General features: G+C 41.9%; 1 protein-coding gene across 4 annotated transcripts in view; it reads left to right on the top strand.

Moving 5' to 3' along the window:
- ptprsa (protein tyrosine phosphatase receptor type Sa) overlaps nucleotides 1-13,676 on the top strand; it is a 175,987-nt gene that overhangs the window by 31,786 nt on the left and 130,525 nt on the right. For all 4 annotated transcript variants that reach the window (XM_087179358.1, XM_087179356.1, XM_087179359.1 and 1 more), the window contains exon 2: nucleotides 12,263-12,489. In XM_087179358.1, the coding sequence (XP_087035484.1) occupies nucleotides 12,393-12,489 (97 nt within the window). In that variant the 5' untranslated portion in view covers nucleotides 12,263-12,392. The remainder of the gene's footprint in view (nucleotides 1-12,262; nucleotides 12,490-13,676) is intronic.

The following is a 13,676-nucleotide window of genomic DNA, read 5'->3' as shown; positions in this document are numbered from 1 at the left end:
ACTCCCATCCCTCCCTTGGCCCTCTGAAATTCACTCTCGAGTCAAAGGCACACAAAGTGATGAGGTGCGGTGGGGGGTTTAAAAAGGACGGTGGTGACGGGGCGTCGGTTGGAGTGAAAGGGTCAGAAGGTGGCGGGGTGCTCAAAGAAATGATTGCTGACTTTGTAGACACACTGAAGTGAATGTGAGACAGAGAGCACACATCTGAGGAGCCGTGCATGTTTGGCCACTGTATAAGCCTCTTCTTATATAAGTGTGTGTGTGTGTTAGCGGGTCTGGTGGAAACTCCGCTGTGTTATCGTCGACGACCTTTCTCCTGGCTTTCGCCCATTTGCATACCCGTTGTCCACAATATCCTTCTGTCTGCCGCACAAACAAACTCTGTATTCCAGCGGGTGGGAGGAATGTAAGACCAACGGATAACACTGGCTCTGTGTTTCAATAATTTATTGTGGTGGAATACTTAATATGGATCATGTCATATTATTACCTCCCACTGAATCCCCCCCCACCCCACCCCACAACATCTGCCAACCACTGGCTAAATGCTCAACAGGTCACATGAGGCGGCTTGAGCCTCGGTGTTCAGCCAGAGGACAGGGGACTTTTCACGCTCAGCTGTCTGATGGTTATCTAGAAAACAGTGAGGGGGATTTTTACGGGAAATATTTCAGTCCTGAGCTTATAAAAGCACAATAGCTGAAATCGACTGAATATATTTTGGTCCATTACGTCACTTCAGTTCAGTTTACAATTTATTTAAATTCAAGATGTCTGATATTTTAAAACTCCCACATGGTAAATGGTTCTGCACTGTGTACATGGTACTGTGTGCTGATGCGACTGTCCATGGTCGCCCGCTTCTTCTGTTTTTCATGGTAAATATTTTGCCATCATCTCAGCCAGATGGGGATTATAATTTGTCTTCATGTGCCAAATACAATGTAGCTGCAAAAGTTAGATTTCCAGTCCTGTCTTGTTTTTTTTGTTTTTTTCTTTTCTTCCATTTTATTTATTGTTTGGTTTCAAGCACCAAACCATACTGGAAAGCAGGGCTCTGGTTTTATTTGAAAGTCCCGTGTCAAAGTGTCACATTTGCCGCTGTCAGTTCCAACCTTCCCTTTTTTTTTTTTTTTTTTTAAAGCGGCTGTAAAAAACAGTTGTCTTTCCCAGGCTTTCAGTGGTAGCGCTGGTGGTGGGACTGTGATGGGTGGACTGACAGGCAGAAAGACAGTGTGGGTCAACCATGCCATCTGTCTCTGCTCTTTACAATGCTGTGTGATTGACAGGGGTTCAGACACTCCCCTAACCTCCAGCCCAAACAGGATGTAACCGCAGTCTGCTGCACGCGGAGTTGCACAACACTAATTGCTCTGGTAGCATGTTTGTCTTCTTTCTTGTACATTGAACCATATAATCGGATTCCGTTTAATCACTTTAATCATGTAAAATGAAAATGCAGCAATTTAATATTAATTTTGAACATTAGTGCAGCGACATACTAACTGAAATGATGTGTTTGAGCAGCTTAATCCCAAGTGGGGAATACCTGTAGTAAATTGAGTGATGTCCAATTTGGGGTTTTATGGATGTCTGCTGTGGTACATTGACGCTCGATGGTGGTGGGAATTTAAAATATCTGGCGGAGATCAATAATATTCATGTTCAGTCCTCTTTCAGTCAATAATCAGGTAATAGCACAAAGGAGTTCAAATTAAAATGCACCTTCCCTAATCACACATGGAAAGAGCTTAATCTTAGAAACTCTGAAGTGAGGTTACTAAATACCACTTAACCCACTGATGGGCTTTGGCCCAGTTTCAGAAGCAAATTACCACGATTAACTCTATTTTCAATTAATTCCCTGAGAAAAAAAAGAAGAAAAAAAAGGAGCCTGAAAAAAGATGACCACCCTTGATGAAAAGAGGGTTTCTTATCAACAGAGCCAACAGAGTTTTGCTTCTGCGTGTTTGAGTGTGTTCCTGCATCAGTGTGTCTCCGTATGTGAATGCGCAAGTTCGTACGTCTCTCGTCCGCTCTCCCTTTCCCCGCTCTTGAAGACGCACAGGATTAATCAAAAAAGCTGCCAGGACAAAAGGAGCCTTAGATATGAAACTTGAAAAAGCAGCCTTGCTTCAGCAATCATTGCAGCCTCATATTATATTTAACTGAAGGATCACTGTGAAAGCAGGTGAGAATTACATTTTGAAACCTGAGTTTGAAAAGGCATAAAATGGACCTAATCTATTGCAGATGGATGCTGCTGGCTTAGGGCCCTGTCTGTTTTTTTTCCCTCCCTTTTTCTTAGATAAACATAAAACACACACACACACTCCTAGGCATTGATTAGGAGATGGTTGTATGTCTTGGAGCAGTGCATGTCATTCATCCATCATTAACTGATCATTTTTAAAGGACTCGATCCTCCAGAGCAAAGGTGTAACATTCACTCCCACAAATACTACATGACCAGTCCCTGTAGTAGTTGAGCTAACAAAACATTTTATAAAATAATCCAGAGTTGATTTCACTTAAACTTCCATCGTATTAAGCAGAAAAAGAAACACTAGCTATCACGTGCCCTTGATGGTAGAATATTCTTCTTTAGTCATCTACTATATTGAGTCTCTCGTGCAAATGCTACAATTTGCTGAACACCTTTAATTATGTTGTGATGCTAAATCCCTCTGAAGCACACAGAATTTTCAAGGTCCATAAATTTAAATGACAAGCACTTACTTATTACACTGAGCTCCTTTCATTTGAAAAAAAAATTAAAAAAATCACACTTGATGTTCATTTTTCTGTATAAAAGAGAGATTGTATCATCTAAATTTTAACTTTTAAAGCAAAGGGCCAAAGATAGCTCCCGCTTCACTCAGTTGCGAATTTGCTTAAGATGCCAGCTGTCATTTCGTTGTGTAGGTGTCACAGCTTTTCAAATGGTATGTATCTCATTTTGGAAATGAAACTTCTCAAACCACACAGCAAATGTTACACGGTGAGCCCTGCCAATTACACAGAGGAGTTTTGGAGATATTTTCTAAGCGCCCTGGTCTGCCAGTCTTTCCTTCCTCCGCCTCCTCTTCGATCACTTAGAATAATCTCATTCCCCACCATCCGCATCCCATTTCCAGAATGAATATGAAGCGTGCTTCCTCAGCTGTCCCAGCCGCCCTTCAAAAACTTCTTTCCCCGTCCTGTGGTAATTTTTAAAGGGCGTTCAAGCCTCTGGCCAGTCGGTGTGATGCTTGTCTGACTCTGTTGGCAGAAGGCCAAAAGCTGATGTCACCCATCCAACCCCTCCTTTTCCCAGTTCTACACAAAAGTCTCCCTCACACACACATCCACACACACACACCACATCCCTAACCAACTGCCCCTTAATTGTCAAGGACTGTCTCACACCCCCCGTCTCACCTTCTCTGGCTTCCAACTGTGACCTGTACTGTGTCCTATAATTAAATGCCTCCCCCATATATAATATGTAGCAGCACCCTCCCTTCCCAGACTCTTTCTAGCCAAGGTGATGGCCATCACAGACAGTGCCACCTGTAACCTCTGGCCTTTATGATTGCTGGCAGCCAGCACCACAGACCAGGAGAGACAGAAAATAAAAACAAGTGTTCCGCTGTGTGCGTGTGTGTGTGTGTGTGTGTGGTTTGTGTGGATTTCGTCTGCCAACTTGTGGCGTCACAGTATGGCGAGGTTACACAGGAGACAGATAGTGTGTCACCCCTCAGTGGTAAACAAAATGGCTGTGCAATAAAGTCCGCATTTAGGAGGTCAGCTTGCCGTCCAAGCCTCCCAACTGCCAATCCGTTCGCCCCCGCTGCACGACCCAGTCGCTTGCTGCTGTGCACTCAACCTCAACCGAGGTGGATTTCAGGTAAAAGCCTCACAGCCCTGGGTGTTTTATTAGAAGGACAGTGCAGTCTCATAATGTTCAGAGTAAATCCATCCCCCCCCCCCCTCGATCGAACTCAGGGCGACACCTGGAGAGAAACAAAAGGTTGAAGATTCAGTGGGCTCCAGGTAATTTGGTCTCAAATCTTTTTGTAAACGTCCATTTCCTTTTGGAAGTGGTCAGACACAACAGTCTGTGATTTTTTTTTTTTCAACAAAAAGCCGTGAAGCAGTGAGCTGGAGGTGATTTTCAACAATGTTTTGGAGCTTTTTAGAAGGCGAACTGGAGCTCAAATGGTTCGTAAGATTCCAAAAAAAAAGGTTATGGTGCTTCCAAGGGGATAGCAAATGGCCAACACAAGGTTTCTCAGAGGCGTCAAGCACCATTTCTGGGCCTGGGAGGTTGTGAACAGTTGAGGGCAAAGGCTCATGGGAGAGCTATTCCAAGGAGAATATTGCTCTGCAATCTCTTAATGAGGTCACGGCTGTGCAGTTCACCCTACCTACGCAAACAGCCTTCACTTTGGGCAAAAAACAGGTGCTCATGCATTTCCATAAGTTGAATAATATTTTTCACACGTGATATGCTCTGGAGCTTCTTCTGGAGGTACAAATGTCTGATTTTCCCATAATTGCAAATATAAGTTCGCCTGAAACACCGTCCACTCTTTACTGTTACAGTGATTTGAACATTCTGTATTTTAATATATTTATTAATAGAATGATTCTATCCTTTTTCCCTTGGCTTGATTTTTGTTCCTAACATACAAATATTCAGGGTCATAGAAGTAATCATTATATTTATTGTCAAATCTCTGCACCTTACTACCTGTTGCACAATAATGTTGAGTCTTTCTACTGTAATGTCGATGTAAGCGGATGCATAAGATCTTAATGTCGCCTACAGTATCGTGCAACACGTTTGAATGCATTTCCCTTTCGTGAGCTCTTTCTTCTTCCACTGGGGATTCCCTACTCACGGTGGTTAATGACAGGTGCACCTTGTTTCAAATTCCTTTGACACGGATCTCACAGGAGTGGAGTGGATGGCAATGAAAGAGTGAAGCAGGGAGGTAGATACACACTGGGGTATTTACATAATAGTCCTGCAGTTCCATGCAAATTCATGTGATTCCCTACCAAACATCTGCAATGCAAGCATACTTTAGTATGCATGAGTTGGAGGAGGGAAGGGAGGGAAAGAGAGGAAATGAGGGAGAGGAGGGGAGGGGGTTAGATGGGAGAAAAACGAAAGCAGAGATGGAGGATTTGAAGGGCGACTAGTCTGATCAGGGGGATATATTTAGAAGCCAAACACACACACACATACAGTATATATATAGGGTTAGGGTTAGGATCTTCCTCTTATACCACCTGTATATCCTACCATTTTCATAGCTTTTAGGTAACACAGGACAGTGTGCCCTGGGGTTAAGTTTTCCCTTTTCTTTCTCATGGCAGGTTTTTCTTTAAGATGTAACCAGTGTTCTGATGCAGAAAACTGAAAAGGTGAGGAAGGGAGGCGGAGAGAGAGACGGAGAGAGAGAGAGCACGATAGCGGGGAAACCTTACCAATGACACATGGAATCAATACTGTTAGAATTTCACCATGGTGAAAAACAGATGGTTGCTATAGACTTCTTTTATAGCTGAGGTTTGGAGTGTGTGTATTTGTTTTACTCTGCTTCTCACAGACACGCACACACACAATTACACACAGGTACAGACACAAATAAATTATATGGTCACACTTAAATTAGTTCACACTAAATTATTACACACTTAAATACCAAATGCACTCATTAAAGTGCAAAGAAACGGAGCAATATAAAATCATCTACACATAAGTTAACATATGCAAATGCACACTGCTACAGATACAGAGTACTATATACACATGCTGTTTCTTCACACATAAATATGTCTCATACATGTAGCCTATAAATACATACAAATAAATATATGCACACATAGGCAGTATTGTTCACAGAGGCACAAATATACAAGCACTAACTCTGACACATACTGCACAACACATACAAACAGGCTAGTCATAACACACACACACACACACACACACACACACACACACACACACACACACACACAGTGAATGGACCTGGACCTTACATCTTTGTGTTGTTGGTCATCTGTAGGATATGAATCAATGAAAGGCAGTAAAAGCCTGTAACTTGGCGCTGACGCATAAAAACTTCATCTAAGGTGAGTGACTGCAGAGGGAGAGACAGCAGCTGAAGGCTGAACATAAATACCAGCCAGCAGATAGCAGAGCTCAGAGAGGGCCATGAAAAAGGCGGTACTCACTGGAAAAAAAATTAAAGTTTTTCCATTATCGTACAACAGAAAACAGCACAATTGACTCTGACTTATTTTCATAACAATCAGCTACTGGAACAGCCTCGTTTGTTTGTTTTTCTTCTAAATCAAAAATCGACAAAAACAGTGATTTCATGTAATTCCTGTGGATTTTATGTTAGCGAAAAACATTTTCAAATACACACAATATTGTGAATTTTAAGTGGAGTTTATTCTGTTTTACCCCCAAAAGGGAATGCTGCATTGTGAGATTCATCTTCTTACCCTGATGCCGTCCAGTTCTAAGAGTGACCTCAGCTCTAATGTTTCAGCACGCTACTGTTTGTGTAAGAGTTGTAGGAACTGGAGCAAGTCTTGCTTGCCTGGAACACGTTCAAAGAAAATTACATGTCATACACAGAAACCAGACAGTGATTACTGTTATGCAGTTTGGAAAGGGCAGTCAGAACACCGAGCATCTACAGTATATTAGCTGTATTATCTGGCTACCAGCAGTAGCTAACATTATGTTTGCAATTTTTGATCAACCTTTTTAAACCATTATAACATTACATTGCTTGTAGGAGTTACTGATCACCGTCCAGTCACTGGATGTGTATTTTTCTTTCTGCCTGGAACTTATAAACTAGCTTAGACATGACAGCTAATGGGTTGTTTAACTTATTTAATTTTAATAGTTAAAATTGCTAAAGCGGCCGTTAAGTAAGTGCCATTTATGGCATTTTAGAGTAATTGAAAGACCTCTGTCAGGCTTATGTTATATTAAGCAAGAACGCGTGTCCCAATTTTAATAAAATTAACCTGTACAGCCCTTGATTCATTTCTTATCCCTTATTCCCCTTTACAGAAAAAATAATAGTTTTCATTGGCTGAATATTGCATTCACATTAGCTGCTCAAGTCCTATAAGATTCTCTGAGAATCTTTGGGAAAGAGAGTCAAAATCCCCCAGATGTAGGAAGCTTTTTTGTGGCAGGTTGACCTTTGTCCTTGTAGAGGCCATAGAAAGCTATCACTCACTCAGATTCTGTACAATTCTGAATAGTCTTAACAAATATATAATGAGATAATCAAATGTTGTTTTAAAACTCATTTTAAAATGTGAAGCAGTTGAATGTGAATTAATTTGTTAGAAAGTTTGTTGGGAAGTTTATTTTCCTAAAAAAAGAAAACCCATATTCTTCTAGTGACATTCAGACTTATTTTTCCAAGGCAGTTTGAAACAACCTCCTCAAAGTTCCTCCCAAGGTAGAAGGGCGAGTACCCATGCCGAGAGAATCAACAACATCCCTACCAGGCTGTAGCTGGGAGTCACTGTAAACAGGCTCTGTCAGAGTCCTGCAGCCAGAAATTAGATGTTGGTGAGACACCCACTCTAACCAGAATGAAAGAAGAAACCAAAGAATGCATGAAAAACATACTCCTGTGGAAAGTCCAGCTTTTTTTTTTTCTTGTCAGATTAGACAAACACAGGAAATATTATTCTTTTTGAAGTTCCAGACATCACACAATCAGTTTTGATCATCAAGCCCAACCAAACCGAGGTCTTTTTAACTGTGTGTGAAGTGAGCTTGCTGTTCACCTCATAAAAGGGATTATTAATGCGGTCCCTCAGGTGATAAGTTTTTCTCTTCGTGAATACAACTTCACATCTTAACAGTGTGTGTGTTGGAACAAGTGTAACAGCATAGTCTGTCGTGGATGGAAATAGCTTGGTCCTTTGAAGTCACCGGTCTCCGGGTCTCTTATCCAGAAATCCATGTATATACTTGCCTGTACCTTCAATCACTTTGTAGGATTCGCTTCCTCCTTTTTAATTTTTCTTGGCCCATTGTGGCATGTGTGTAGGTGTGCATGTGCACACACTTTATATCTATCAGTCTTGCTCTCATTTCACGCTCATGACGGAAATTCCCATCTCTCCTTCCCTTCACTGCCTTTCTCAGTCTCAGTAATCAAATGCATTAGTATCAATATTGCATGGGGAAACAAGCTGAATTTAAAACTTGACCATGTCAAAGTGCGAGTCCCTGATAACCGGTGACTGCTACCACTCAGTGGAAATTTTGCCACCATTTTGACTGTAATTACTCAAGCTTGACGATGGGTTAATATCTGGAGAGCTGCACTGTTTTCACGGGGACAAGAAATTCAAGCTTCAGAAAAGAGCCATTTCCCATCAGTGGCAATAACCTACACTTTCATGAATAGACTGATGCTGTGAGGTTTTCAGTCTTAATAAAATAGAATTAGCAGCAATATTTCAGTGTATTTCTTTAGTATAAAGCCTAAGCGCCGGCCGGCGGCCAAACAGCCAGACATTAAAGCATTTCCAGCCAGCTACTCTTTCCCTCCTGACGTCCTGTGTCTGTCGGAAAACATAGATTTTTGACTTGAAACCACATAATTGTGTTTTTACTGTTTTAATCAGGTCCATTTAAAAAACCGCATATTTTCCACCAACTCTGTATCTAGGCTGCAGAATCTCTCTGCCCCCGTTATGTCTAAAATGTGGCAAAAACTTGTTTTTCTAATGCTATCATTAACCTTTGTGCAGTTGCACTTGGAGTTTACTGGTAAGAGTTGGAAAAGTTAGTTAGAAAACTCATGTTGTGCCAATGAGAATATAAAGATGCAGGGTCCATTGTAAAAAATTTGCTGCTGATAATAATTTTACCAACATTGCATACATCAATGGGTCACTGAAAGATTGTTTGGTGGGTTAGCAAAACATCTTTAAGTTGTTAGCAGTGACATAGGAGTAGTGCTTGTGCAAGTCGTGCAAGCTTCACTATCACTTAACTAACTACTGATTCCCCCCTGAAACAAGTTGTTGCAATCATCCTAGTCACACTGAAATCTGCAAAACACGATCATTTGCAGTTTCCTCGCGATCACAACCTATAATGCGAAAGCAGTTGAAGTAATGGTGAAGGTTTATCAATCGATTGGCTTCTCTGCTAACATTGCCAGAATGCTAAAGACTATCTTTCCTTTGCCCATTTCTGCAGGGAAAGGGATGAATGCTTTTAGCAAGTGTTGACAGGTTTTCCCATGGAGGTGGTAACAGCGAGAGAAGCACGCTGTACATCCTGTACCATGTCTTATTTTTGAGCAAAGGACTGCTTTAGCGACATGTTGGCATCTCTGTTTAGAGCTGCATTTGCTATTATAGGGTTAAAGTTTTACTTTGGTGAGTCTTTAGTTTCTCCAGTCCCTCAGGGACTAATAAAGAATGTGTGTAAGCAATACATGTATCTTTTGTATCTTAACTTCTCTATCTATTCTCTTTCTTCCATGAACAGTTCAGAAAAGAAGCCAGTGTTGAGCCATGTAGACAGTGTATATGGTTAAAAGTGGAACCCATACATGGCCTCAGGTTATGTTTGGCGAAGCCGTTCAACAACAATAGCTCTTGTAATTGTGTTGTGAAGTTTGTATAGCAACTACAGGTGGAGATAGAATGCCATGCCCTAAGGGGAGGGCCATAAATCAAAACCGAGGCATCTTGTGAGTGTGGATAGAGTAATTCCCTACAGGCATGGCGAGATTCCCTCTACCTATACCAATGTTTACAGTCAGAACAATAGCGCACAATCATTCAGAAGTCCCCTAGACAATTTGATACCTTCCTATTCTATTCATGTTTTTGTGTTTCCCTCAGTTCTCACCAATGACATCACCTGCCCTTCAGGCCAAGAAAAAAAAAAAAAACAAGCAATGACACATATCGGTCGTGTGCATATCGTATCGTGTTGAAAGATGAACTGAGCTCATGAAAGACACCCACTCCTTCCGGGCATGGCGTCACCACAAAAGACCTATTGTTGATCTCTTCCTTTGTGTTTTTGCAAGTGCACGTGCCACATATTCTTGAATATCTCTGTTTTAATGGATTACATATCTAAAGAAAAAAAGAAAAAGAAATGAATGTTTACAGCCCAGTAGCCATACAGAGTTATGTGTGCATTTGTGTCTGATATGGGTTTTGCTGTTTGCCTTTGTGGTTTTATTTTAAGTGCTCCTGCTGCTGCGTGTGCCAGTTGAAGAGCCAGTAGCTGTGAAGGGTGGGGCGCTCGTGTGTGTGTGTGCCTGCTGTCTGAGGTGCTTGGTTACACTGCAATTAGCTGTGGTTTTCTGCCTCTCACAAGGCCATAGTCACAAATGTACCCTTTAAAACAGCTGCATATATTAACCTTTCAACTCTCCTGCCAATTTAGCAGCTTGTCATGGGCAACATAATCACTCATTTTTTGAGTAAGCCGATTTCGTTTTATTTTATTTCATTGAATTAAGGTGATGTAAGCTGTTGTTGATCCAGATAGTCGGTTAGTCAACGTTGCCGCCATTTCTACTCCAATAAAAGATGGCTAAGATAACAACTGGGATTATGATGTGATTTAAAAAGTATTTTATTAGTCATTATGTAATTGAGGAAGTTTTATGTGTAAGTGATGGATACACATTAATTCCACTAGTACAATTGACCTTTCAAGCTGTCTGTCGCCTTGTCTTAACATATGTGCTTCTGATCCTGATTGCAACCGAATGATAGCAATTATAACGGTCAGTTGTGCTACTTTTGAAGTACACTCAGTTCCCATTTCAGCCACTGACAGTCTTGTCAAAAACAGCTTGCAGTGAGTTAGCAGGTGAGGATTTGAAAGTGCCTGCTTCGTGGATCAAAACTTAAACCTGTGCTGACAGAATATTATCTTTCACCTCTAGGTTACCCAAAAAAAAGTTGCTTTAGGGCATCCGCAATAAACTGCGCTCCATCCTGCACAGTTTGTACTATTGTACCCTGTTAACCACCCAGTGTGCAGGTAATTAATCTCACTTCTGGAGAGTCGCCCTCACCCCTCATGTAGGCTCAGCTGAGTAGCAGCATCCCTGGAGCTGGAGGAGTTTAGTGTCTTGCACAAGGACACCAAAGCAGGGCAGATGCTTGCTGACACGGGGGTATGAACTTGGGTCCTGTGAGCTGCATCCTATGAGAGTGGACATTTTTGTGTTGTTTTTTTTTTTTTTTTTGCTTGAATGCTGAGACAGAAGTGTCCTTTAGCAAGACCCCCCACCTTTTCCAAGCTTACCTAAAGCTTACCTTGCTCACTCATCTTGATGTAAGATGCTCTGGATATGGGTGTCAGCTGAATGTCATACATTTTAAAGACAAAGAAATTGACTAATTGATTGCATTCATGTCATTGATTTCTCTCAGCTCTCTCTCTCTCTCTTTGTCTCATTATTCACGTCTTTAATTAAAGAGTATGTGTAACCACTTGGTGGTGGCTCTGTGCTGCACCAGACATACCAATGAGTGTGTGTGTGTGTGTGTGTGTGTGTGTGCGTGTGTGTGCGTGGTGGGATGTGGGAGGCGTCCCCTGTCCTTCTGTGTAGCTGGGGATTAATGGCAATTTGACTAAAACAAAGAGACAGTGCTTGGAATATCATTGGCTGCCTGTGTAATTACAAGACAATAAGATAAGCAAATAACGACAGGATCAGGTGATTAGAAAAAAAGAAAGAAAAGAAAGACAACAGTGACTCCCCTACTAATTAAGGGATGTGAGAAGATGCTGGTTGCAAGATGGGGAGGTTACAGGGTTTGGATATGTGACACTTGGCTTCCAGTCGTGTCACGACACCCTATTACCTTCCTTCCATTTATGCGTTGGTAGCAATGAGAGGCTGTGAAAAGCACAGCAGAGTGGCCCAGTCTGTGTGTTTGTCAAAAGTAACACGTCCTGTCGATGTGGGCAGGACCGCTACCTTTTCACTCAGAGCGGCTCTGATTAAGAACATGTTCTCCCATCTAGAACTGTAGGAATCAAACTAATATATTCACTGTCACAGAATGTAAATGTTGAGTAGTTATTTTTCTTTTGTGTATTTGTTGTCTGTTGCTGTCAGCTGTAGAAAAAGTGTGATAAAGATGACAGTGAATCATGGCCCTTGCAGAAATAAAAAATTCATAATAAAAAAAATTCTAATTCATTTTTCTTTCTGTCTGTTTGCAGAGTGCCAAGCTGTCCTGCGTGAAGACCCCAACCTTCCCAGTGCAGTCGGGGCCTCGGCTCTCCGGCCAGGTCAAGGATCAGTCCCCCCCCGCCCCTCCCTGCCCCCTCCCCTTTCCCTACTGGAGCCAAGATGGCCACCAGCGGTGTCCCTCGCCTCTCCTTGCCACTCCTGCTGCCTGTCACCACTCTGCTGCTATCACTGCTGCTCACCAGCTCACACGCCTTATGTAAGTACCAAAATATTGACTAACGATACTACTGCTGAATACTCCTCAGCTTCCCTATGCAGTGCTTTTTGAAGGGGCACATCTGATACACTGTTTAGAAAACAGGGAATGTTGGAGAGATGTGGAGGATGGAGGTTTAGGCATTTAGCTGATGTTCTTACAATAAGTGAGTATGTAAGGTCTCACTGATGCAGCTCAAGGAGACCAGGGCACGTAGCTGCTGACAGACATGTTACCTGTTCATTAGATTGAACATATGTGACTTTTCAGTTATCAGAGTTTTCCAGGATACCAATTAGCCCCACGCAAATTTAAATCATGGACATCTACAAATATTTACCATTTCTTCACGCTCTCCATATCAATCGTACTTCATAACTTCACATGATAGTAACAGAGGAACGTCAGTAGTCTCTTATCCCACCCTGTCAACTCCTGCTTAGGATTTGTTCTGCACCATTTCCCTGTTAAGATGGGCTTAGAGCAGCATTAAGGAGACAAAACAAAGAGGAGGCTCTGCAGAGAAATAGAACAAGAGTGATGGCGAGGTGGGGAGGCTTCCCCTTGGGTTTCATTGTTTGTAAATCCTGTGTGAGAGAGTGTGTGCGAGTGTGTATGTGTGGGTAAGTGTGAGTATGTTAAAGGATTATATATGTACGAAGTGGTGAATGTGTGTAAGTCTGTAGATCATTGTGAACATGTGTGTGGGAGGTGGGTCAATGACAGGCTCCTGCTCACTCGAATGCATGTCTGTTTGCTGACTGTGCATACCTGCGCTCCTTTGGTTCTGATTGGGTCTAATCTTTTCTTCCCCCTCATCTCTGTTCTGTCTTTTTTTTTTAAGTACAAAAAAGAAACATTTGCAGCTAAAAAATTCAATTATTTACTAGTTCTAGCTCAAGTTTCTGCATATAGCACTTACACACAGCAAATTTGTACCAAAGAGGAGGTATACATACACCTTATATGCGCTCAAATTGCCATAACGCAAGAAGCTGTCAGGTATATTCAGATGTAAACAAACTGCCAAACACAGACAGTCTGTGGCATGTTCTCTTCCTCAGCTCACTTACCATCTGTGTTAGGACTCTTAACTTGAACTTGTTGACAGCCCCTGTTTGCCCACCCTGGTTTGAATAACATTCAATGCTGTCTGCTTCATCCTTGATGGAGATTAGCCCCCCCCC

The sequence above is a fragment of the Seriola lalandi genome, unplaced genomic scaffold (genome assembly GCF_002814215.2).
Source record: "Seriola lalandi dorsalis isolate HSWRI2012SDOR001 ecotype SW California unplaced genomic scaffold, Sedor1 jcf7180002054829, whole genome shotgun sequence".
Lineage (NCBI taxonomy): Eukaryota > Metazoa > Chordata > Actinopteri > Carangiformes > Carangidae > Seriola > Seriola lalandi.
The sequence above is the reverse complement of the archived record's forward strand: the minus strand, read 5'-3'. Positions and strand labels throughout refer to the sequence as shown.